At 34.9% G+C, this 27,806-nt stretch overlaps 1 protein-coding gene across 1 annotated transcript; it reads left to right on the forward strand.

The window, feature by feature from the left end:
- The first annotated feature begins 1,426 nt into the window (after positions 1-1,426).
- LOC121422885 (UPF0764 protein C16orf89 homolog) lies at positions 1,427-27,806 on the forward strand. Its single transcript, XM_041618115.1, has 8 exons — positions 1,427-1,996; positions 9,185-9,325; positions 10,542-10,725; positions 13,560-13,680; positions 20,289-20,466; positions 21,753-21,872; positions 26,169-26,225; positions 26,914-27,806. The coding sequence occupies exons 1-8, from the start codon at positions 1,642-1,644 to the stop codon at positions 26,991-26,993; spliced, it is 1,236 nt and encodes a 411-aa protein (XP_041474049.1). The 5' UTR covers positions 1,427-1,641; the 3' UTR covers positions 26,994-27,806.

A 27,806-nucleotide genomic window follows, 5' to 3' on the forward strand; every position in this document is an offset into this window, starting at 1 on the left:
ATTACTTTGTGAAACTGAATTGTACCACCTTATTGTTATGTTGCATATATTATCTTGAATGCAGAAATAAATAAAATCAAATCAAAAAAATCAAAATTAACAACAAATAGATGTCCATATTGGATGTCTATTGGGATCTAATTTAGAAGATTATTGGACGTAAAGTTGACAACATCGAAGCATCTTACGACAACAGCGATGAACATGTTTAAAATTCACAATACATGTAATTGTGCACTCAAACAAGGAAAGCTAAGTATCTATAATTGACAAACATGAAGTATTTTTTCGGAACTTTGATACATTTCCTTTATTAATGAACGAGCTTATACATGTTCATGTATGTTCCAATGTCGTTTAGCCAGGAATTCTTGTGGGGGAAACCGGGGGGGGGGGGGGGGTTCTGAGTGAGAAAAATTTAACCTTTTCCCGATGGTACATTTCAGTTGGATTTATTGCGGACGGGGGAGGGGTTATTGGAAACCCTGGAACTTTCCATCCACCAAGCTATTGAACAATTTTCCTCCTCATTTTTTTCTTCTATATACTTTTTTATGTTGGGGAGCGACAGGGTTCCACGAAACTCAGGGACCCCCCCCCCCGTCTACGTTAAGGCAAAAATTTGATAGATGAGAATCAAGATTCGTCAATATTAGTCAGTGTATCAAGCAGTTTCCTGTGAATCGACATATTTTTTTACTATTTATTGTTTTACAGGCATTTATCAAAGGGTCATGTGGTCCAGTGGTTAGAGCATTGGCCTCATAATCGCAAGATTGTGAGTTCGAATCCCAACTCTGCCATTGTCTCCACTTTGATAAAAAAAAGGCCCGAGAGTGATATCTGTCGTCTATAACGTCAGCCACTATGACTGATTAGCCTAGACGACTGATTAGCCTAGACGTTAAACCTTTCATAGGTAGTTGGTTATATACCAGCTTGGCGTTTACCAGCAAAATGATGTCCTGCCGAGTTCCTACGGGAGTTACTACAAACAGAAACAAACAGAATTAAGATATCATTCCGCGAACTACTATCATTTCCCATTAAAACCAGTGGAAGAAGATACAAAGCTCTTTGACGGTCACCCCCCCATGCACTTCCCCACCGTGATATTGTTCGGTCCACTTTATCACAGACAAAATGATCAGCAATTAAAGTTAAGCGAGTAGGAGAGGAACAAGATGGTTTAAACCATGTAAACCTGATAAATTCAAAGAAGATACTTTACGTTTTTATACTGTCTTCATTGAATTTTGGACAAGGTAGATACACATATATATCGCAATGATTGATTTGTAAACATTCCTCCCATGTAGCCGAGTAATCCGGGGTGAGTTGGAATCTACTAGTATTCGAATTATACAACTTTGTGATTTCGCATTGAATGAAGGGCTCTATGTTGCAGGCTTTATACCGTAAACTATTACAACTTGAGTCGTATAGGCAAGATGACAAGCTTGAATAGAAGGCTGGCTTGAGTTGGAGTTATGCGCTTGTTACGAATATTTCGTTACACCTTTTTGATCAGCTATATCATATTCATTGCACTGTACATACATACACACCCACACACACCCATCCATATCACTCACACTCACTGAACGCACACTTGACTATACGGAGCAACATAAACTTCTAATGATGGCTCAAACTAAGACGGTGCTGCTTGATCTTGCGCTTGCTCTCCTTTTATTATCATTGATCAACTTCAAAATCGTTAACGCTGACTTTTCCGACATCGACCAACCTCCCAATGACAACGTGGACGAGTTCGATAGTCGTGGAGCTGGTCCAGTCTTTGGGACGGGAGTCAGCAAGGGTTTCCGAAACTGGATGCTCCGGTGGTTGGAAGGAGGAGACATTGCGGACCTCGTGGAGATGGCGACACTTCCTCGGAGACTTTTGGTCGGCATAGAGAAGATCTTGAATTTCTTCGAACAACATAGTGATGAACTTCTCGTCGATGCCTTATTAGGCATAAAGATCTCAAATGGTAACGTAAAACATTTTCTGTTTTCTATCATCTCAAATTTAACACTGGCGTTATAGGTTATATAAAATGTAACTGGTGTATCTTGACGTTACATTATTTCTGCACACAATGATAAAATGTTTAAGGATATGATGATATAATGGTTTGTCGCTTCCAAATTTGTGGAAATGACCTATAATCTATCAACACTCATTTCTAATAATGGAAAGAGAGAGGGAAATATTTTATCTTTTGTGTAGTGGTTTGACAGTTTTGATCATCAGCTTACCCCACAGCTAACCAAAATTGTACTGACGTGGGATGAATTGGAAGGAAGCAAAATTGAAAAACAGGTGGGGCCATTAAAAGAAACATTCCATTAGAGCCTGAATTAACAGGTTGCGAAATATAGCTTAATGTAAATTACATTTAAGTATTTTTTTGTCATGAAAACAAATTATGGCATTTTTCAAAACTATACCAATCCGTGATGTGTAGTATGTCATGACAAATGGGGCACGAAAACTCGCTCTTTTGCTAGGAGAATATTTGGTTTTTCGATAACTATATAAGGAGAGTGTTTCCCTCCCGCTCTTTGACCTTTCATTGAATTTTCAGAGAAAAATAATCTTAAATAACATGATAAGATTTCACTTTTTGATTGACGAAGAAGCTTGATTGAAAATGGGGGATGTGTATCAGTATTACAAACAAGATTTGGTATTTCATTAGGTCTGAATGACGATTATACTCAATACTCATAATGATTGGTTAATTAGTTTTCTTCTCTACCTTTTAGTTTAAGTTCAACTATACTTTTTTCATTTCCATCTTATACATCAAATACATATACAAATCAAATGTAACTACAAACCCACTACCAATTATAGAATTAACATACCTTATACAGGAGAAGCTAATACAGGGCAATTTTAACGATTTTCTTTTTTAAACAGGCTGGCATAAATGTGAAAAGCAAAAAAAAAAAGGTTTCGCTAAAACAAAAATAGCTTGATTGTTTTTTTTTTTTAGAAAAACTTTACAAGCAAAAAAAAATGGTTTCACAAAATGCAGATAATTTGGGATAATTATGGTAGCATAGCTACCAGATTTTCAGGGGATGATGCCTATAGTGAACAACACTCTGGAGGATGCTTCGATATCCCGGCTTCCCAGGGCCATGAGCTAATAGATTGTTATGTTTATTGGATAACATCTATACCATGAACATGGTGTTTAATAAGTATCAAGGGTGCAATTTGGAAATCTAGATTCAAAGAAAATACATTGAAAAAAATTGTCATTATTATCCCCTAGGGGTAATTTAGCGTGCAATATCAGGTATATCAGTTATGTTAGACTAATATGAACGAAATCGACTCCAATCAGACCAACAGTTGGAAATTATTGTGCCATCGAGCCATGGCGTAATGAACCCAAATTTAAGGGGATCTTATGGTGGATCGGGCACAACTTATAAAAAGTTGAGAGCGAGCAAATATTTTTGACATTTTTATTACGAAAATCAAATTTCGTGATAGATTTTGACTCGATATTCAGAAAATAATATCATATTTCACCCTTCCCTTGTCTTTTCATTTTCTCTTTTTTCCCTTGGTCATGCCAAATTTGGGGGGGAGGCGCCCCCCCCCCCCCATCTATACGACACTGACTTCGAGAGTATAGGGTCGTAACGATGCTGTACTCGTCGAAGTGAACTCGGAGACATAACTCGGTGCTTTACCGCTGCCGCTCTCAGATGTTCTTTAAAATGAAAATGGCTTAATACTTTCGTATGAAACTCTCTTAAAATTCTTCGCTCTCCGGGGAGATCTTCGTTGGGTAATAATTACATCAATTTGACTCGGAGAGAGGTCCAGAAATTTAGAACGATAAAAAATGGAGGGCAGATAGGTGGAATGATATCAAATGGAGATATCAAAATAAAGGGAGAGATATAGAAGAGGAGAGGGGGCGCAGGGGAGAGAAAGTTGGGGGTAAGGAGTGGCGCGGAGGGAATAACAAAAGAGGGGTGTCCCTGACAAAATATATAAATTTACCATTGGTTTGTAAACAGACAGTCTTCAGACAATAACAAAATGGTACGATCTTAAAGTATGGGGATATAGCGATTGGTTATACAGAGTAATCGGTGGATTAAAAGATCAAGATAACCTAGTTGTTTCATCTTAAACTGAGCCTCAATCGGAGAAGGATTAATTACCATCTGCTCGGAAGAAAACACTGTATAACTTTACCGGGCATTGAAGATCACCTTAATCACGATGGGAGTATTGCAAAAAAGTATTAGGCTGTTGAAACCATGATATATTTCAGTATATTAAATGTATGATGGTGGGCCCCAAGTCTGCGCACCTAACAATTTGAGTTAAGATTTAACATGAATTTCTTCTTATTTCACAACATATTTTGGTTAATAGTATTCCTTACATTATTATGAGTAAGTGTACAAAATTTCTCATTAAAAAATGAAAGAAAATATAAGATTTTCTTGAAAAAACCTCGGGCAGTCATTTTCTGATTGAAAAAAAAAATGGTACCCCATCTGCGCACTCATTCACTTTGCACAGGACTCGCGGGGATTTTGATGACAAAGGCTGCATTTTGAGGCCGTCACATGAAATGCCCTGAATTCATTATTTTTCCACCATTTTAAGTCGGATTTTTTAATGAATACCTGCTTATGTATTGCATGTGTAAAGTTCGTGCCCGTTGCGTATCTTCTTTTACTAGAATCGCGCAGATACGCGGGTGCGCAGACTTGGGAGACCGCGCAGACATGGGGGAACTAACACGAAACCACTTCAATGCAGTAATGATGAAGCAGATATAATTCACTCTTTCTCGGCAGATACTTCCTTGCATCACTCACCGTTTAGTCATGCAGTTAAGAAAGAGGAATGAATATGGATACAGACTCAAGGGCCAGATAATTTCACTTATCTAATACTCACTGTGGAATAACAAGTGCGATATTACCATTGTATGAGATCTACGAATACTGATGAAAAAGGGGATGGAAAATAAAAAAAAGAAAAAAACGCTTCTCCTGGGAGAAATAAGATAGATGATCAGACATGGATCATCATGTTTGAAAAGTACATTGAATCTATTTCGATTAGTCATGAACATCATTCGAATGGGTTCGTTAAAATATGATATACAACTATATGAGTCAAAATGTTGTCAATCAGACTAATGAAGATGAAACGATTTCAAATTTATGCTTATTTTTTTTCTTCCAGATTTAATATTGTATGAGATACTAATCTCACATTTCAATATTCTTTCTATCCTAACTTTTTGAGGGGTCCACCATTTACAAGCTTTGCTTTTCACTGGACCCCTCCATTCTTCTCATGCTATATAATTATATTGATTTACTTACATTTAATTATATTGATTATATTGATTAATTTTGACATGCATGTTGATTTATATTTGAATCACTTATTGAATATGTATATCATTCATTCAATGTTGAATTTTGTTCATGCTTTTATTCAAATTGAAATAATTTATCTTGTAATTATTTGTATTATGTTGAAGAATGAAAAATGAATTGAATTGAATTGAATTGAATCCAGTCTCATACATGTACATATTGTACTAGTACATATTCAGGCTTGATAGTGTTGGACAGGGAGGTGAAGGCGGACGGTGGATATGGCATGGCAAGAAGTGGACAAGACCCCAAGCTCATGAATTTTTATTTTTTCTTGTTTTGAATAATCAAATCCATCTTAGCACTGCTGATATTTGGCAATACATTAGCCTACGATCGTCACACTCGACCCAGGTGAGGTATATGAGTACCTGCCGAGTTGAAGCAAGCTTCCATCAATATTACACAATACCTCACTTGACCTATTAGAAAAGCATAAGGGACATATCATAAAAAAAGCTTGAGTTATGGCAAAACAGCATTTTAAAATGTTCTGCATAAATTAGAGAGCAAATCAAGCAATTGGAATTATTGTTACCTTTATAATTATTGTTATTATCAAATTCTCTTTTACTTATTGAACATATATCAGGTACAACGAGAATGAAAAGATCTATTGTGACGACTGTTCAATGACTACCTTCAAATGATTAATTTTAAACATTTGAATTATCTATATAGAGCTAACCAATTTATAATTAAATCAGTTTTGTTACATATTGGCAATCCTTTACACTGTTAGAAAATTTATCCTTAAACTAAAAGAAGTTCCTGCAGCAGAGTCTCGAGAACACCTGTAATCTTACCAGATTACGTAATCTTACAGGAAATTGGTATTTGGTGTGTGTAATCTTACAAATTTCCTTAAATAAAACACTCTTTTCCCCTTTTTCTAACAGACCTGTTCTGTTAAATTGCAGAAAAATTCCTGTTTCATGAATTTAAAGAATGATTCTGGTATTGCTTTCTGCAAAATCTTCTTTTATTTTTCTGTAAAATCAGGGTTTTTTTAACAGTGTATCATTGATTTTCTATTTATTAAAACTATCAGTATTATTTGTTTCCCAATGGCCAATAGTATTGCACGTTCACAATTTTATATTTTATGTTACTACTTACAAAGTAAACTGAATTCACAATTCCAAAGAGTGAGTTATTACCCGTACCATTCCATATCCATGCTACACGTATGGATTTCTTGTTATAAACCGTAATTTGTGCCGTTACCATAGATACAAAGGTGAAATGTGTAACCATAGTCTGATATATTGACAATTGTATAACTTTCAAATTTGCTTTCTGGAAATAGGAGAAATTGTATGCAACAGTAGACAACCAGAATTGTTTCAAACGTGAGCTCCTTTCTCCCATCGGCAAACTAAGGCATGATAACTAAATTGTTGGGAAAAGCGGGCTACAATTTTTACAACATAATGTTACACGAGATTGACAGAAAATGTAAGTCATCTTGAGAAAAGTAACTTATCCCTGAAATCGATCATTCTCACAAAGGCTGTACCATTTACGAGGTGGGTAAATTTTGGGATGAACGTTGCAACACTGAGTAGCGTTTAAAAGTAGCGTGATGGTCTTTTCCTTTGTTATTTATCTTCGTATCGTAATTACGCCCATGCTGGAAGAGTAAGGGGAGAGTATTCATTATGTGTGTGTTTACACACACACATACACACACACCCACACACACACACATATATATATATATATACACACACACACACACACATAATGATTGCTGTCGGTTATCTCGAGGAGTATGTTATTTGTTTAACAAGCTTGGGGATTTCTTTATCAGGCCATATGAGTTATATTTTGGCCTGATATACTACATATCTGGCGTAGAGAACTTTCCAATGATACAGTGATCTCTATGGCTCTATGTGTATGCATAGATAAACGATTAAGGAATTTCATTTGTTCGTTCTGATAAAGAAGAAACAAAAAGAAAACGAATAAATATTCTTCAGCTCCAACGAAGATGTTTATTGTTACTATAATACCAAGGACCATATGGTTCCCCTACAAGTGGCGTAAATGCGGTAGACCACCGCATGTATGCATGTGATCTTCGTTTCATATCTCGTTTCTATACGTCTAACGCTGAAGGAGACGTGTTTGCGTCGAAAATTTGGTATTCATATAAATAATTTTGTTGTTAATCAGTCTTAAGTTTGAAGTACTCCGCCGAATTAATCCCCTTCTTCGTTGTCCCTGATGACAGCACCCCGAGCACGCGCCCTCCCCCACACCCAAAATATTGATACACGCTCATATCCCTAATTCACGTAGCAATAGATAAATCATTTATTCAATCATATTCCTACGCAAATAGTAATTAATTTTTTAAGAATACATGCATGGTTGCTATGCTTGTTTGATGGCTAGAGATATGTATTTTTTTTAATCCGCCGCGGGTAACATGAAAAATTTGAGCGCCCCGGCAACACAACACCAAAATTAGTGTAATGGATGCGATGGCGACCTAGCTCTGTTTGTAAGCTTTTAACAAATTACGAAGTCTCTATGTCCTCGGGAAAAGTATCGAATTCAAGGGACAGAATGATAGGGTACGGTATGGTGGCAAACCCTTGTTATATCACCACTGCGTGTAGAAAAAGCAAGAGATAATTCGGTTCCTGGGGGAAATCGTCTTTATTTTTCAGTAAGAAGATGTTTAGTTTTCGTTGCGGCATTGCAACAACGGTCAACATTTGCCTTCTCTGATGCGCCTGAATCATTTTAATCGTGACTGCAAGAATTCCCTCGTGGTCATTATTTACAATGTCGTTCTTCTTCCCATACTTCTAATTATTTAAATCTTCTTATCTCTATTTTGATTGTCTCTGATGCTCTCTGGTTGTCATGGTAACTTTGTCATCTTACGTCTGTTTAGCATGTTTAGTCGAATACAGTATCTTTGTCATATCTGCCATGTAGTCGTTGCAGTGGCAATTACACTTCTTCATGACTGTAATAGAGGTGGAGTTGGGTTATGAACTGCAGCAGCACCAGTAGGCGAAGTGATCGTACAGTTATCATCAGCGTCATCATAATTTACAAAATGATCATTATCAATATCATTGAGAAGATTATTGATCATAATCGTACCATTATACTTATCACTCTCATTTTATTATAATTTTAAAAATCATCATTGTAAGTTCTTGTTATTATTATCATTATTGTTATTCAATTATTTTCATTACTGTCATTATAATTTATATCTTTATTATTATTGTGATGATTTTATTATCATTATCATCATTACTGTAATGACTAATTTTCGTTTCTTTTTCCTTTTTTCCGTTTCCTTTTTCCTTTCCCTTTTCCATTTCCTTTTTAATGACCAACAAACATTTAAATCAGAAAATACAAACCTGTAGGGTATCATCAATAAAAAAACCACATAAAATCACATCATATAAAGAACTTATCGTTCTATATAATTATGATTGATTGAGTGCATATTTAGAAATAAAAAAAAAACAGGGAAACAGTAAATTGATTTCCATGGTATTCAAAAGAAAGTACAGCCATTGCAGGGGAGGGTATGCTATTGAGTTAACGTAGAAATTTGGATTTTAAGGAAGATAGATGCATGTATGTGAATAAAATTGCTGACGGGAAGGCCCCCACCTAAATGATAAAAACAATGTTTGCTCTCAAGAATTGTCTTGTGATCAAATAATTTATGATACGTTTGCGATTATCGTTTTCTCTTGTAGAGCAACTGAATGAAACTCTGCATCAGATCCCTGAAGAAGAAACACTGTTGGCATCAGCCATCAGAAAATTAATCAACAAAGGACGGAAAATTATGGAAGTTGCAGTTCCAAACACACGTCAAAGATTTGAAGATTTTGAAGGTAAATACCAACTCTATTTGTCCAATAACCACTTTCATTATGAAGCACATTATTACAAAGTTTATCCTAAATGAAAATGAAGTACCCTTAAAAATGAACAGATTTGAGCAGAAATGTCTGAATTAGAGCAATCCTAAAGTTATATTTCTGTTGTTAAATCGAATTTGTCCGTTCGGTCACGGATGAGTGAATTACATTAAGATTACTTAATTTGCAAAAATGTCGACTATTTCTCAGTCACTCCAAAGTGATTTAAGGTTGGCCTATTTCTTCAAAGTTATTTTTAGTTTGCATACCATTATATTCAGTTTGCTTTATTTCATTTTAGTTAGACATTGTTACAGTATCTTTTCAAGACCAATAGACCTACTATCCCAGACAGCATTGCACTAAATTCTTTAAACCGTCAAAACTGACAAAGGTGTGAATGATAATAACCAAATAACCATCATATTGAGAGAAAACAGTGTCTGAACTAATGGAAAATAATATTCAAATCATAATACCTTAACACATTTCGTTAATATTACTCTATTTTTATATATGGTCATGATGGTTAAAGAACTTGTGTCCACCCAAACAAAAAGTTTATTTAATAAAAGGAAAAAAATCAAACGAGCATAACATTAAAAATTTAAAATCAAAATTGGATGTAAAATAAGAAAGTTATGACATTTTAAAGTGTCGGTTAATTTCACAAAACAGTTATATAGACATCCTGGTTGGTATGCAAATGAGAAGACTGATGACGTCATCCACTTACCATTTCTTTTTGATTTTCTTCTCATTGTCAAGTAAAACAAAAATAAATTCCTTCCTGAACATGTGGAATTAGCATTATTCTAATTCTACATGGTTCAGTCAAGTTGGCCCTTGTCAAATCTATAAAAAAATGAAATATTGTATAATGAAAACAAGAAAAGAAGTAGTGAGGGACATCATCGACTGTCTCATTTGCATGTCACTGAGTTGTGCATAACTGTTTTTTGTGAAAAATAAGTGAAAATTTAAAATGTCTTAGCCTTCTTATTTTACATCCAATTTTGATGACATTTTCAGCATTATGCTAGTTTAATTTTCTCTATTTATTCAAATCAATATTTTTATTGGGTGGACTTGACCTCTAAGGGTACGTGGAAGGTCCACGAAAACAAAGGATGATCAAACAGAGAACAATGATGAGAGAAAGTAATTGTTATCTCTTTAATGATGGCAGTGATTGGTGGCGTTCTGAAAGTACACATGAACTGGCCCATGGTAACCAAGTCCCTCCCACCTGTTGTTGAGCTGCAGTCGGAAAAGGACGATAATAAGGTTTCTCCGGAGTGCCTATCTCCTTTCAGAACAGACACCGAAAGTCTCTCTGATCATTGCATATCTCAGCTTTTTCCCGACGAAAGGTAAGCCTGTTGTTACTTTTTCGTTGTTTAATTTTCTTTTATAATGGACAATCTCCATCTTATAGATATGCCGCCAATCCATCTGCAACTACTTCTTCTACTAGCTTCCAATGCTACTTACACTAGTGTGATTGTCTTTGACTGAGTCGAGACCAGCTTTGGTTTAGGGCCGAGTAACGTGTACAAACCTATGCAAGAAAGTCTTCTTCAGTTGCCCTGTGATTCGGAACTTCCGGCTCCAACGTCGTTCCCCAGGTCGACTGCTAATACTTCTTTCGTGGGAGCGTCGTGGTATAGTGGTTTAAGACCCTCGTCTTTCAATCTGAGAGGCGTGGGTTCGATTCCCAGCTATTCGGTGTGTTTCCTTCAGCAAAAAATTCACCCAACCCAGGTGAGGTAAATGGGTGCTGGTAGGAAGTAATTCCTCAAAGAGATGTGAGCACCAGAATTGGTAGACTAGCCTAAGCACCTAACAAGTGCGATACCGGCGCCATACAAATTCTTATATTATTTATTTATTTATTTATCTATTTATACTATACTTCTACTTCTGCCGGCTTATTTAATATGGACGGTGTTCGCACTAAGTTTCTAAACAAACTTTTTCATTTCTTTGAGGGTTGGTGGCATTGAAAAAAAACTTTTGAACGATCACAAATGTATTTTGGGTTCCGATATCAATATCATGTCTTGTAATTCAGGTAAAATTTGAAAGTAATGGCTGATTTGCTCCCACAAGGTGTTTAAATTGATTGAATTGATAATATTGTAAAATTGCATCAGATTTTTCTGTTCTTGAAACACCCTCATGCAGGGGCTTACTTTGCTCATACAAAGCAACCCCTGGATGAAACTATGCTTTGCAAAAGGGAATCAGATTTTTTTTCTCCCTGACACCCTTTCACAACATTGTGATTATCATGAATACACTAATCAATATATTTATCCGAAAATAAACCGAAACATTCATTTTCCTTAAAAGAGTAAGTCATGACTTATTCATAATTATATTTATATGATTTATTATTAACTTTGACAGGACCAATGTCATCCAAGAACTTGTTTGAATAGAATTTTGAGAAATTGTCTTCTCTGCTTATATTCCATTTAACGGATGTCTAAGATAAGTGGCACAATACTGGCAAAACTTCCATCATATTAAGGAAATAAAATGAAGTCCGTAGTATTGTCTCTGGTATATTGTGGGAGCGTACCCTTCTTCGACGTCGTATCGAAGAGCAATTAGAGAGATATCATCTTGTAACAACGATAAGCGTATATGAAAAAGTGCACTCATTACATGACATGGTTTTCACGAGAGGAGTTCAGAGAGTTTGTAATGATGAGGATGTGAATGACGTGCTGTTTAAGAAAGGAAGATGGAAGGCAAGTACCGACCTAATGGAGGTCAGAAAAAAGACGTAGGTGATAGTTGTTGCGAAAGCGAGAAAGAGAGAGGTAGAGGGTGATGGAATACAGGTGGGGAGGAAAGAGGAGGAAGGATTAAAAAAAGGAGAGAGAGAGAGAGAGAAAGAAAAAAGAGATTGAAGAGAGAATGCAGAGTAAAAAAAAGACATGATAATTATATTTGGATAAATTATATGTTGTATGCGATATGGGTCTGGGTGTGTGTGTGGGGGGGGGGGGAGGGGGCTGCGTGCCCGCGTGGGTATACCCCCGGATGTATGGTCCAAAGAAAAGTTTATATAAAAAAAGATGATCCAAGAATAATTATTTCATGAAAGAGAGTGACTCAAGCAAGTGAAAATATTTTTTAAGTGAAAAATAATCAAACAAAGACAGATGAATTGCACATGTACATATGATAAGGAATTAGAATTTAGTAGAACAGGTAGAAAGCAGAATGAAATGAAAAAATATGCGAATCAGTGTCATAAACAAAGATAATGTTTCTTATCATTATTTTTCACCAAGAGAAAATGAAAGAAACGTTATGAAATTAAATACATTTCATTTAATGAGCTGGTTACTAATTAACTTTGCCAATTACTATTGTAATATGAATTCTGTACCCCGTACGCTCAGTTGGCGACATAACCGGAATCAAGATAGATGCGGCAGGTCGTCAATTTCCTGTTTCAATTACTGAATTGTTGTCCATGGCCTATTGCAAAATCGATGAAATGAACTTTGAAATTATTTTTATATCAATATCTTTTCGTCTGTATTGTTGTACCTTTTCTTTTTTTAAAAAACACCTGAATACCTGAATTTGTCCTTTTTTCATTTATCAATTTGTTGCCAAACCCTAAATCTTCAAAATGTATTCACAGTTTGTAATATTCTCTTTGTTCTCGGTATAACAAGGCATATGTCTCGAATGAAACCATTTCGAAATGTCAGACAGGAAAAAAAAATCGAAGCTTGCCTAAACCATGGTAGGGGAGACATATATTCCACCCCTCTCTATTCTTGTAATCTTCACTAAAATCCACCATTATCATGATTATGTGCACCACAATGTTCAATTTAAATAGGCCAAAACATATTCATGATCAGTTTGGTTGCTTTGCTCCCTTGTATTCATTTGTGTTTGAAATATTTTCTCTCGGGACAATATCATCCTAACGATTATATAGGCCCCCTAACACCAAGGCGTTTTCAGATTTGCAATCGGAATATTCAGAACAAACTTCGAACATCCATAAATAACCAAATAGCTTTTATTCGCTTTGCTCTTTCGCTGTCATCCATCATAATTTCTCATAATACATTCATCAAAGTTGACTGATATGCTTGTTCACCGTTCTTTGAAATGTTTTTTTTTTGTTCTTTGGATACCCCCTCGCTAATGCATCTCTTTCTCGCCTCAGGTTAGCTGATACTACTTCTGCAAGATGTCAGTTGGACGACGAATGCATCCAGAGAGTGTTTCTATCTTGTCATGGATATGATCTTACCCATCAACTCCTTTATCTAATGATAGGTATTAAGGTAGGTCAGAATATTTACCGCTAGGTTTATTGGTGACCCTCTTTTTTTTTTGGGGGGGGGGTCACGATGAATATTCGTCTATATTCAAGATCATGTTAATGTTCAACATCATAATATCGACCTGACTTTGTGAAGAGAAAAGGCAAAAACCAGCTATGTTTATTTGCGTATACCAAAGTGTGCTGTATTTCCCTATATCTAATTAATACTAAGTTGAATAAAATAGAACATGTAACACAGAAAGTGAATGCTACATTTTGACGAAGAGATCAAATAAAATTATTTGACCAATAAAAGCGTAATATCAAAAGAATCGCTGAATACAAATGAATGCACAGCGAGTGCCTTAAACATTGCCCATAATTTTTCAACATCCATGCATTTTAATTTTACAAATATTACACCTCATAGTAATGAAACTAACAATACTAACTTGAAATTAAACAAAAACCGTTAGACATTTTAGAGGGGATAAAATTTGTGTTCGTAACTTATGAAAATTGAACATCTTGGGGCTTTTTTCCAATATGAGTTGTGTCTCCTTAATAACAAAACAAATAAATAATGATAATCATGGAAATGACAATTTCTTTAAAATGATCTATTTGGCAATTCGCCTATTTTTTTATGCATTTCATACGTTGGCACGATCGACTTGAATCGGAATCCAAATCTAATTGAAAATGTTTCAAGAAACATGAAAGCACAACGAGGGTTAGATACAAAATTGGGAATACATGTGTGTGAAGTGCTTAGAAATCGGTTGAGTCACATAATATTCGAAATGTGCGTTTTCATATATATTTTTTTCCCGATGCCATAACCGGAAAGCAGTGACTTTTTAGGAAAAATCCCGACGTTTCGCGAGTATCGTTCCCATCGCAGTTTGCGAGAGTATAAAAGACGGGATGTCGGTGTTTAATTGCGTTCTTCATTTTTAGATAACTGAGGTGTTTCCCAAAATAGATTAAACCATGTTTACTATTATTTCTAATACTTATTTTCCCTTCTTCACCATTCGTCAATTCTTTCTTAAGCCTTTTCGCGCCCATTGAAAGGGGCACGTTACTTATAACATCTCGAGATAGGCGACTAAAAGTAAGAATTATGGGAACAGTTTACCCCATCTCATCTTCATAGAATCCGCCGCTATTGCAATTTCAAATTCAAGTGCCCTTACCAATTTGCCTCGAATGAGATGTAATCTGAGAAGATTCGCCATTGCGTAATTGAACGAGTGTATAATTGATTCGATTGCGGACATAATTCGTAAAACGATACCGACGATGCAAAACAAAATTTCTCCTTCGCTCAAAAAGTATCACTCCAGCCTATTTCCCCTACTCTTTACTCACGTCGTCCATTTATCACTGCCTAACGGGGTTTTTCTGTGCTTTTCCTCGTTTTCATGAAGTATTTGAAATATAAGATTATGCCTGGACAACAAAAACTGTGGTGTTAATTATTTTACACCGGTGCTAAATTGGTGGTGTTAGTTTTACACCTATAGGTGTTATTACAACACCTTTTGTTGTTACATTTACACTCTTTGGTGTTACGTTCAATCTCTAGGGTGTTATTTTAACACCTCAGGGTGTGGTCCTCCATTAACACCAATTGGTGTCAGTTTTAACACCACAGTTTTTACAGTGTGGCCGTGTTTAGTTTTTTTTACAGTAGATAAGTAAGTCCACTGATTTTACTTCATTTATGTTATCAATATCCATTTGTGGAATTTTTGGCGACACCAGTGCCTGAGAAGCGAAATGTGAATCACTTCGACCATTGGGCGTAACTTCCTGATATAACTTATGAAGTAGGACGGACCATTTTACCGCGGCTCTGACCAAGGAAAGGAGTGTTCCCACTGTGACGTAGCATGCGTCTATTGTCTTTGAGACAAGCATACTTCATTCATTCGCCAAGGGTGGACTCGAACCCACATCTTTGTTAGCGTTTATGGTTCGACAGGCACACGTTTTACCACCTGAGCACTCTCTTCTCTTGATCTTTCATTGTATTTCTTTTAATTTCATTTAAGCGTAAACTGCTGTCAATACACTGAAAAGGTTCATCTGATTGGTGTAAAATCAAGTTAATTTTCGTGATTGTGGAATAAAGAACGTTTTTTTACACTTCTATCAAGAATTAATAATAAAAATCACCATAATGATTATCACCGAAAATTACAATCATGGACACCACAAATTATATTTTGCGTCACCACCACCACCAACATAACCATCCAAACCAAGGCGGATCCAGTATTTTACCAAACGGGAGGTAATTTGGAGAAAAATGACAACCCAAATAAAGGTCTTCACTACCGAACCGAAGTGATATTTTCCAGAAAAAAAAAGAAAAAGGATCTTCGATACAAAATCGATGTCATTTTATTAAATGCACAATTTGACAAGCCAAAAAAAACATCATTGCATGTCAAATTCCACTGAAAATAGTGTGGGTGCCCCTTAAGGGGGTGCATGTGCCCCCTGGATCCGCCACTGATCAACACCCTTCTCCTCATCATCACCAACATCAAATTCATTATCTGTCTCTTGATTCTACCCACTCTTTCGTCGTCTTAATCAACGTCCATGTCAATACCACGATCAGGTATTCCTCTTTCAGCTCTCAGGCTTGGCCCAGTCTTACAATGAGGTGCGATTGATCGGATCACGCCCTACTATGGACGGCCAGCAACGTCAACATCTATTATGCATGTTTGTTCAGTATATTTTCTAGCTATGATGGATATTAATGCAATCATTTTTTTTAATAATTCACAGTGCGTCTCTTTGTTTACAAAGGACATTGTGCAAATTTCCTGTAGAAAAAATTATGACACTTATGGATTTCCTTAATAGTTGTGGATGATTGGATCAATCGTAAGTCTTTGTAAGACGGGGCCTTGACATCAACATAGTTATCACTTCCATATTCATAAAAGTATTGCAATTGCTTATTCCTCACTTCTATTCTCATATGTGGAAAAGTGATATTTTCACACTGTCCTTCATTCCTTGTCATGCTTGTACGGTCGTTCTTTTTTTGTCCTGATTTATTTCCATAATTTTAGATACTCGGCTATTTCGATGTGTTTATAGACTAGACTGTAATTCAATTATCCGTTTGTCTGAATATATTTCGACCCATTTCGACAGTGTATTTATAATTGGAAAGGAAGTGACTGCATCAAGAATATAGAAAAGACAGTGAAATTCAATTCGTACATTTATATATATAATGTATTTTGAAGTCATAAATGTTAAGAAAATAATTTCCTCACATTTGCAAATTGCGAGGGAGGGGGCTTGGTTTGAATGCTTACTACTTTCGAACTGACGTGTGGGTTTGTGGCTTTTCAGTTCATTCCTTAGTTGGTAGCTGCAGCCCCAGGTTTGACGGAAAAAATATTTATATTGGCTCGAATTTTAAACTAGAGAAAAGCCATGAGTTGTGTACTTTACCTTCTAAAAATGGTGAAACTACATGTATTTCGAGACATTTTGCAAAACTTCCTGCGAGTGAGTGTTACTATGGGTCTGCTAATGAGACTATGACTTCCTGCTCATGTAGGAAATACGTTGGCCTTTCGTCTTAAAGGACAAGTCCACCCACACAAAAAGTCTATTTGAAAAGAGAAAGAGAAAAATCCAACAAGCATAACACTGAAAATTTCACCAAAATTTGATATAAAGTAAGATAGTTATGGTATTTTAAAATTTCGTTTAATTTCACAAAACGGTTATATACACATCCTGGTCTGTATGCAAATAAGGAGACTAATAAAGTCACACTAATTTTTTTCTTTTGTATTTTATTATCTGCAGAATGAAACATAATAATTTTTCCTCATTGTCATGTGAAATCAGTGGCGTAATGAGCCAAACATTTTGAGAGGGCTCGATGTGGCGTATCGCGTAAAATTGATAACAAGTTGCGAGCGAGCGAGCAAAAGTTTCGACATTTTTATTACAAAAATCCAAGTTTGTGATAGATTTTGACATAAAAACTATTCCGAAAATGTCATCTTTCATCCCTTTTCTGTTCATCATTTTTCTCTTTTTTTTCTTGGTCGGGATTTTTTTTTGTACGCTCATGTGTGAAACAAAGTTTTATTCCCCTGAACATGTGGAATAAGCATTGTTTCAACACTTTATGGTTCAGTCAAGTTACTCCTTATTTTTAAATTTGCAAAAATTGAAACATTGTGTAATTTAAACAATAACAAACAAAAGAAACTGAGTGAGGGACATCATCGACCCTCTCATTTGCATTTCACCAAATTGTGCATATAACTGTTTGTGAAAATTAAGCGAAGCTTTAAAATGTCAACTTTCTTAATTCACATCCCACTTTGATGATTTTGATTTTTCTGGGGTGGACTTGACCTTCAAATTTTTTTTTTCATCTTTAACACGTTTACTGCTGGTATAGGTTTTGGTATAGTTTTGTAAGTAGCTCTCACAGTAGGCCCTGACGTAACCATGATCCTGTGTGCTGGTATTAATTATCAATTACATGAGTTACTCTGCTCCTGTCTTATACATCGAGTTCCTGAAAAGAAAAGACAGAAGGCTCAATTCTTAAGTCTACACAAAAAGTATCACCTGTTAGAATAATTTACGTCATATGATCTGCATAATTTAAACGGATTTGGGGGTTCAAATCGTAAGAAAATGTATATTTCCCAGTTTTCTTTAGATTACTCATGCTCTGTCGTCTCTCCCTGCACCCCCCCCCCTTGTCGCCTATTCATTTTTTCGACATGTTGGAAGGGTGGTAAATTCTTTTAATTAATGTTATCTAGATTAAATCAAAGCATCGATGATGCAAAGAAAAGTCAATACATTTTTCTCGAAAATCATGATATTTGCTATAATTATCACGCTTTCAAATGCCATTTTGAGTTTGATATGAGCTGATAGATTGACAAGTGCGATGTTATCATTATCCAAAAGAGAACAAGTGGCATGTCAATCTCCCCTCTGACTGTTGAATTTCCATTTGCCATCATTTCGAAAATTTGAAGAAAAATAAAGCTCTTTGTCTTGAGAATTGACGTCACCATATTGATGTTAATAGAAGATGACTGAATTCTACAGCAATCATTAATAACAGATGTTATCTTTCTCTTTTTTGTGAATTAAAGAAGAATGAAACCAATGAAACAAGCCAGTTTGTGTTAAAGAATGAAAATGAAAGAAGAAAGTCAAAAGTTTAAGCAATATTGGGCAAACAATGAGAACATTATGAGCATTTGAATGTCTAGATCATTAATGCTACATAGATGTACAACACCCCCTTAAAATACACCCAAACAAAACTCTTTTTAATCAGTCTGCTGATATTACAAGCAACCATCCATGATATAATGTTGTGAAACTTGTATTACATATCCTCCAATAAAGATAAAAAGAACAGCCCTGATTGTAGAAGAGACGAGATAAAAGAGAACATCGAAGTGAAATATGTATTACAGTAATGGAGAAGTTGTATTTTGTGACATCACATCTCATTGCCAATTAGAGGATCTACATTAAACGTAAGTGCTCTCAACATTAAAGGTTAAGTCCATCCCAGAAAAATGTTGACTTGAATCAGTAGAGAATAATCAAACAAGCATAACAGTGAAACTGAAAATTTCATCAAAATCGGATGTAAAATAAGAAAGTCATGACATTTTAAAATTTCGCTTATTTTTTACAAAACATTTCTATGCATAATTCAGTGAAATGCAAATGAGAAATTCGATGATGTTCCTCATTCATACTTCTTTTGTTTTTGATTGTTTGGATCGTACAATATTTCCATTTTTACAGATTTGACAATAATGACGAACTTGACTTACCATACAATGTTAACACGATAGTAATTCTACATGTTCAAAGAGAAATAAACTTTGTAATGAAGGAAAATTAGAATGTTTCACATTCATGTATTAAAATACAAACGAAAGAGTGAGTGAGTGAGTGACGTCATCAATTCCCTCATTTTCATACCGTCCAGGATGTGAATATAATTGTTTTGTGAAATGAAGAGAAAATTAAAAATGTCATAACTTTATTTTACATCCGATTTTGATTACAATTTCAGTGTTATGCTTGTTTGATTTTTCTCTTTTTATTCAAATCAACTTTCTGTTGGGCTAGACTTGTCCATTAAACAGGTTAAAATGCTCATAATTATCTTGATCATTCAATATTCCTCAAACCTTCAATGACCTCAGTGTTTCTTTTATTTTCTCTGTTATCATGTTTGTAATATGAATTCATCTTGGTTTAAGGGTTTCATTCTACTTTCATTAAAGGATGCATGTATTGATTTGAGAAATACAGCGATAAGGATTCAGGCACGAATAAGCAGAAGGGGAGGCACGTGTCCCGCCGCTTGACCAGAATGTACCCCCTCTCTCGTGCTTTCCCATGTCATCACACGCCACTATTATAGTGACGAATGAAAGTTAGCTTTCGGAGCTAAAGTACAAAACTAATAAGCAATATAATTTAACGACAACGAAGATGAAGATGAATTCTGGTGAATATAGCATGCTGAACTCATACAATAATATTTGTTGATATTTTCCATTTTATCTCCCGACTTAGAGCGAATGTTCTCAAGTACTGGCAGACAGGCTACGAGAAATGGCACCCTCTAGTGTGCAAAAGCAACAAACAATAGAATCTATCATTGACGGATTTTGCTTGGATATTTACAGGGAATCTTTGAATATCAGTGCCGCTGGTTTCCCTTTGAATAAACGGGATCTCTTTATAGAACAAGGTATGAAATAACATTGTCATGATCACGATTCACGATTTTTGTATCGCCTTTTAATAAATTCTCTGAGACTAAGCACTCCGCATTCTAGAAAATAATAACTTAAAGAAGAATGAAACCTTTGGAACAAGATAGCTTGTGTAAAAACAGAAAAATCAAAGAAACAGTTCAATGAAAGTTTGAGAAAAATCTGACAAATAATGAGAAAGTTATGAGCATTTGAATATTGCGATAACTATGGAGGTCCTCAAATTGGTAATGCGACAAAGATGTGTGATGCCACTTGTGGACAACTCTCCCCGTTACTTTAGTATATATTTCACTTAACTTGCCTCTTTTATCACATCTATCAGTAGATCATGACTTTGTGTTCTTTTTTGAGGAGGACATGTAATACAGATTTTTAAAGAATGCATCATGGATAAAGAGTTTGTATCACCATAAGAAAAAGCAAAAAGAGAAATTTTGGGGGGTATTTTATAGTCCATCAAAAGGAAAGTTGTTCACATGTTACATCACACATCCTTGTCGCATTGCCAATGGGAGGATCTACATAGCATTAGTGATTGCAATACTCAAATGTTCATAACTTTCTAATTATTTGTCCGACTTTTCTCAAATTTTCTATGTTCTTATTCTTTGTTTTTTCTGTTTCGACACAAGCCTACTTGTTCCAAAGGTTTCATTCCCTTTAATAACCATAATAAAATTATAGCCATGATAGGAAGCAAAATATTTGCAAAACTAACCACCAAAGTATTATTACATACACACGCTCACACCTGCGCGCACACTGTCCACACACACACTCCCAAATGCAAACACAAACATTTCATCTACCAAAAACTCTACCCACTGACTCTCCCTCACATACACACAAACACACATACACAACCCACACCCTCACACACAGTCACCACCCTCATCTTAGAACTATCTTTCTCTCTCTCTCTTTCCATAACTCAGACGGGCGATCAATATGTGTTTCATAAAAAAGAAAATAAAGCAAAACATAAATTAGAAGGATATACACACACACACACCCTCACTTTTTCACACGCAAACCACCCTCACCCCCACACATACATATAAATGTTTATTTTTTTAATTAAGGAGAAAAATGACAACTTTATTATTTTGTCATATTTATGTAATTAAAAAAAAATACTTTGTCTTTGCAAAATGATCCCCGGTATCGGGTTCTCGTGCAATAAAATTCGTGTCTTAACATTAAACAAATGTCTATATTCTTTTGTTCTTTTTCTTCATTTTCTCCATCTTTTCTTCAGCTGTGCTTTGCGGTCTTCTCAATTATATTGATTTCTTTCGACAAGATTGGGTAGCAATAAATTTGAGCTGGCAGCAACCACAAGGTTGCTACAATTACAGAGATGCCGATTCCGATGCAGGTAGGGAATATGTTCAGAGGTAATGACAATTTCATTCCATGCATAGAGCTGACCTTCTAGAACAATTTAGTATTGTTTTCCTTACAGGAAATTTAAATAATTCTTTTTTTTTGCAAACCTGTTATGTGTATGTTGCGTCCGTAAAGCCTCATATACATTTATATTTTAAATTTTCCTTCTGAAATTGTTATTCTAATTTTTGTTTTAAATTTTGTAAAGAATTAATTGCATTTTTCAAAAAATAAATTTTCAAAGCTGAAATTTTGTTATGTTCCAGTCGACCAACGTCCGTATAATTTCTATAAAGCATCACGTTCTAAGAAAAGGGCACGTGAATTAATTTGCTTGTGCATTGATTATACCCTAATATTAAAACCTTTAACCATAAAAGTTTGGAATGATGCATGTTTCATTCTATTCACATAACATTAGATGGAACGTAGCCAAATTAAAACTATACAAACATGACAAAGCCACAACGGCGTTATTTCTGGATTGATTGAACAAAACTTTCATTGAAATCCATCTTTTTTTATTTTCGTTTGGCGTTTATTACTACCATAGTTCTCTAATGCCTCTTTACTGCTAATTCCCTATCTACATGTACTAACTGACAATTAACTACCTACTTACCGACTAATCTACTGCTTCCACCCTCATAACGCAACATCTATATGTATACCACGTACCACTTCAGGTAGTAGTAGAATTACTACCACACTACAGCACTACTACAATCAATATACTACTACTTTACCATTACCACTAATGATAATGTATTATCTTCGATAATACAGTATTTTCTTCGATAATTTTGTTCTTAATAATGTTTCCACTACCAGATTCTTGGGTGTCCTTATTGACAACAAATTATCTTGGAAGCCTCATATTGATAGTATATGTAAAACAATTTCCAGAAACATTGGAATTATTAATAAACTAAAAAATTTTCTCCCTTCTCGAACTTTATTAACATTATACTACACCCTTATTCTACCATATATTAATTACGGAATAATTGCCTGGGGATGTGCAATACAAACACAACTAAATAGAATACTACTTCTCCAGAAAAAATCTCTAAGAATAATTTTTCAAACACACTTTAGATCACATACTGATACCTTATTTTTTGAAAACAACATTCTCAAAGTAAGTGACATATATCTCTTTGAACTTAGCCAATTTATGTTCAAATTAAGCAAGGAGGATCTCCCCACTATTTTCTCAAATATGTTCCAAAAAAATGCATCAGTACACTGCTACCCAACACGGCAACGACAATATTATCACCTTCCTTTAACAAGAACTTTATTTGCAAAGAATTCATTTGTCTTCTCCGGGCCTGCCTACTGGAACTCTCTGCCTCAAGATTTTAAAGAATCCCCTAATATACATATTTTTAAACGCAAACTGAAAAAATGTTAATTTTGCAATACTCGTTGCAAGCAGGTCATGCTGAATAACTGTTTTTTTTTCTTTCTTTATATTCTCGGCGTCAATGTATATGTGTATTGTATGCTTTCATATTATATACATATACATGTATAATTTGTTATTGCTTTTTTCTTTCTAATCGTAATTAGCCAAAGTACCTGCTCCTGCTACCCGCTTTCTTTCTACGTCATGTGCACTGCACTTCTCTATCCCTCCCCTCTTCTTCCCCTACCCCCCCCCCTTCCACCTTAATGCTGTTTGTATTTATTTGTAAACAAAAGCTCTACATATCATTACGACTCAGTGTTTTTTGTGTGTAATGAAACTAAGTTTATTTAGGGTCTTGCCTTTTGTACAAGCTTGGCTTTTTTCGGCAAGACCCTCCGTTTTACTTTCAAATACAAATGTCATATTAGGTTGTTTTTTTTTTATTTGTTAAATCATGTTCCTTAAGTCTAAGATTATGTTATATATATCTACTATGTTTTGCAGTATTTTCGACCTTATCATGTTATATTTATCATTCTTATGTTGTGAAACGGAAATCAATAAGATCAAATCAAATCAAATCAAATGCTTATTACAACTGACGCGGTAACGCTAGCGCTTATTTTCAATTTTGATATCAATTTGTCTCAGAATTAACATAGGGCATAATAAAGCAAAAAAATGAATTTGTCAAATGAATTCAGTAAAAAAAAAAGTGTGTAAGTTCCGTATGCCGTACTTTTTTCGTTAGGAATAGCAACATTTTTGTAGAAACATGTATCTAGTGATCAATGATATGAATCAATGAAAATAACGACTACTGTCGGAACTATGGCTGGATGATTGATTGCAATTTCTGTAGTAGGCACTATTCGAGATCTCAATTCGAAAAGAAATTTTGATGCCAATCGTTCATGTCGTAATACAGCTATTTTCGATATAATACACTCTGATATAATACTGGTAAATTATATTGCGAGTCTGCCGCTCTCTGTCAGAAAAAACCTTAGCCGGAGAGGGAGTGGTTTAAGTTAGCTCTCTGTTTTGCTCTGAATTGAAAAAGGGAGTTGGTTACTTGGCTCCGCCCATTAACCTTTCTTCGAGGCCAGTGACTACGCCGTATTATGATGCACGCATGCGTACAGATGAAAGGAATAGGGAAAAAAACAATGAAGACAGATATAATTTTTAAGATGTTGCTAAAAATAAGATTCGTTAAATGGAGTAAATACTCAGCCTTCTGGGGCGATGCTCAAATATCAAGGAGACACATTTCCATGCGCGAGAAAGGGTAGATATAAGCTAAATTATTTTGGCTATTTTCAAGGGCTGTCACGCTGTCAAGATTTGCTTTTGTGACGACCGTTGCAACCATGTAATTTATTGTACAAAGGAAAAAAAAAACACTTAAATTGTGTATTTATCTATGATACATTTGATTATACAAAATCATTTTTCATTATCTTGATGTCAAATTTTAGATAAATATTTACCTGTCCAGACTTTTGTTTATGAAAAATGTTGCAAAACCAATAAATGAAACGAAATAAAATGAAATATTATTGTATATGTAGTTTACAGACACTCAAAGAAAACCAGCTTTTATTGTACTCTTTGGATGTGACTACTACTACTATAATACTATTACTACTAGTACTACTACTTCTACTACTACTACTACTACTACTATTTACTACTACTTTACTACTACTATACTACTACTATACTACTACTATACTACTACTACTACTACTACTACTACTACTACTACTACTACTACTACTACTACTAGTATCACTACTACTACTACTACTACTACTACTACTACTATACTACTACTAATTCTACTACTACTACTACTACTACTACTACTACTACTACTATACTACTACTACTACTACTATTACTATAGTACTACTACTATACTACTACTGCTACTATACTGCTGCTACTGCTACTACTACTCGTATCACTACTACTACTACTACTACTACTATTACTACTACTACTAGTATCACTACTACTATTATTACTACTACTACTACTACTACTACTACTACTACTATAGTACTACTACTATACTACTACTACTACTACTTCTACTACTATACTACTACTATACTACTACTACTACTACTACTAATACTACTACTATACTACTACTGCTACTACTACTACTACTAATAGTATCACTTCTACTACTTCTACTACTACTACTACTACTACTACTACTACTACTACTACTACTACTATAGTACTACTACTACTACTATACTGCTACTGCTACTACTACTACTACTACTCGTATCACTACTACTACTACTACTACTACTATAGTACTACTACTATACTACTACTATACTACTACTACTACTATACTACTACTACTACTAGTATCACTACTACTACTACTACTACTACTATACTACTACTATACTACTACTAATTCTACTACTACTATACTACTACTACTATAGTACTACTACTATACTACTACTGCTACTATACTGCTACTACTACTATTACTACTACTACTACTACTACTACTACTACTAGTATCACTACTACTACTACTACTACTACTACTACTACTATTACTTCTACTACTACTAGTATCACTACTACTACTACTACTACTACTATTACTACTACTACTACTACTATTACTACTACTACTTCTACCACTACTACTACCACCACCACTATTACCACTTCTGCTATCATGACTATTATTATATCTACTGGCTATTTCTACCATTTATTATATATATTAATATATATTTATACAATATATTTATTATCCCACACTAATCATATTTGTTCTAATTATTGATTAATCAAATGCTGTGCTATTTGTTTTCTTTTTAACAGCAACTGGAAAATCCGTTTTCCACCGACGTGTAAAACGCCGCGAATTAACGTTTGAAGGTAATCTAATTAATGGTCTATCAATGCCGTCAATAACAGCAGAACAAATTACTTGGCATATTACAGCTTCTATGGCAAGATTTGAGTCGAATGGTCATATTGTTTTCGACAAACTAGAGAGTACCTTGATTTCTTTCTGTGCAATAAAGCTGGTATTTATAAAGAATTACCCAATATTTTTATACTTGATACTGATAATGGTAATATGACTTTAAACATAATGGCAATACACATATATGCTGATATCAATTATGATAATTGTATCGTTATGGGTCAATGTGGTGTAATTATGTCTCAGTAAAATCTAATCATCAATAGCACCTTAGAAGCCATCAAGAACAGAGAAGAAGAAAATAACGAAATATTGGGAAAATAGGGGGGCAAAAATAAGAATAAAGAAGTGTAAATGAGATTGAATTGAATGTATGTTCCCTTTTCTTCTTTGCTCTGAACTCAAACGCGTACGCCTAATGCCCCTTCTCTCCTCCCTCTCTGTTTCTCCCCACCCCTGAACCTCCTTTCTTCCTCTCTGTCTAAATCTCTCTTCTCTCTCCCTCTTCCTTTCTCTCTCTAATACAACCCCATTCCTTCTATCTTTCTCACACTCCCTCTATCAATGTTTTTCTCATCTTTCTTTTGTTTATTTCCTCCCGTTCTTCCCATCTCTCTTGCTCTGTCTATTCCACAGATGGATGTAGTAGTCACAGAACAGGCCTTGCAGTGGCTTACTTTAGCGTCCTCCTCCGTCATATAACAAGTGCAATTTAGATGAAACCGACTACCCAGATACGAGTTTATAACGAACAGGTCGACCAACCGGCAATAGGATTGTGTGTGTGTGTGTGGGGGGGGGGGGCTGGATAGAAGTCTTTACATTCCATGGGTAAAATATCAGCTTTCCATTGTTAGATATGAAAGTAGGTTAGAGACCAGTCAAGGGCGGGGGAATCGCACACTATCTTCATTGATTTTAATATGATTTTTTTACCATTATTATTTTTTTATAATTTTCATAACTGGAAGTAACACTGTATTTGTCATTATCATAGTTATTATCAATATCATTATTATTATTATCTATCTTATATTTGGCTGTGCTGACACAGTAATCAAGTATATCCACGTGGGGTTTATGATAACAAAAAACATAATCAAACGTTCATTTTATGCTTTTCTACACGCTTGTTTAAACTACAAGGGGCTGGACCAAGACCCTGGTCCCATGATCCCTGTATTGAAATTATTAGAACATAATTTTTTTATTACCAATTGGATGAGATTTACTTTTTTTGTTGGCAAATACCCCCCCCCCCCGCGCTCAGGAATGAAAAGAACTTTAAGAGGCGTGTATCAATAGACCAGAAACCTTTCGTCGATAAGATTGTTGACTTTCTTTCATATTGGTTCATATAAATATACACTAAATGTGTGCGCCATATTCCCGATTAATTAGATCTATACGGTATAGAATAAAACACGCTATTAGTCTCAATGATCTCTTTATTCCTTCACAGCAAAAACTGTGGTGTTAACCGGTGTACATAGAGGACCACACCAGTTATTTTACACCGGTGTTAAATT

This window comes from Lytechinus variegatus, chromosome 10 (assembly GCF_018143015.1).
Source record: "Lytechinus variegatus isolate NC3 chromosome 10, Lvar_3.0, whole genome shotgun sequence".
Lineage (NCBI taxonomy): Eukaryota > Metazoa > Echinodermata > Echinoidea > Temnopleuroida > Toxopneustidae > Lytechinus > Lytechinus variegatus.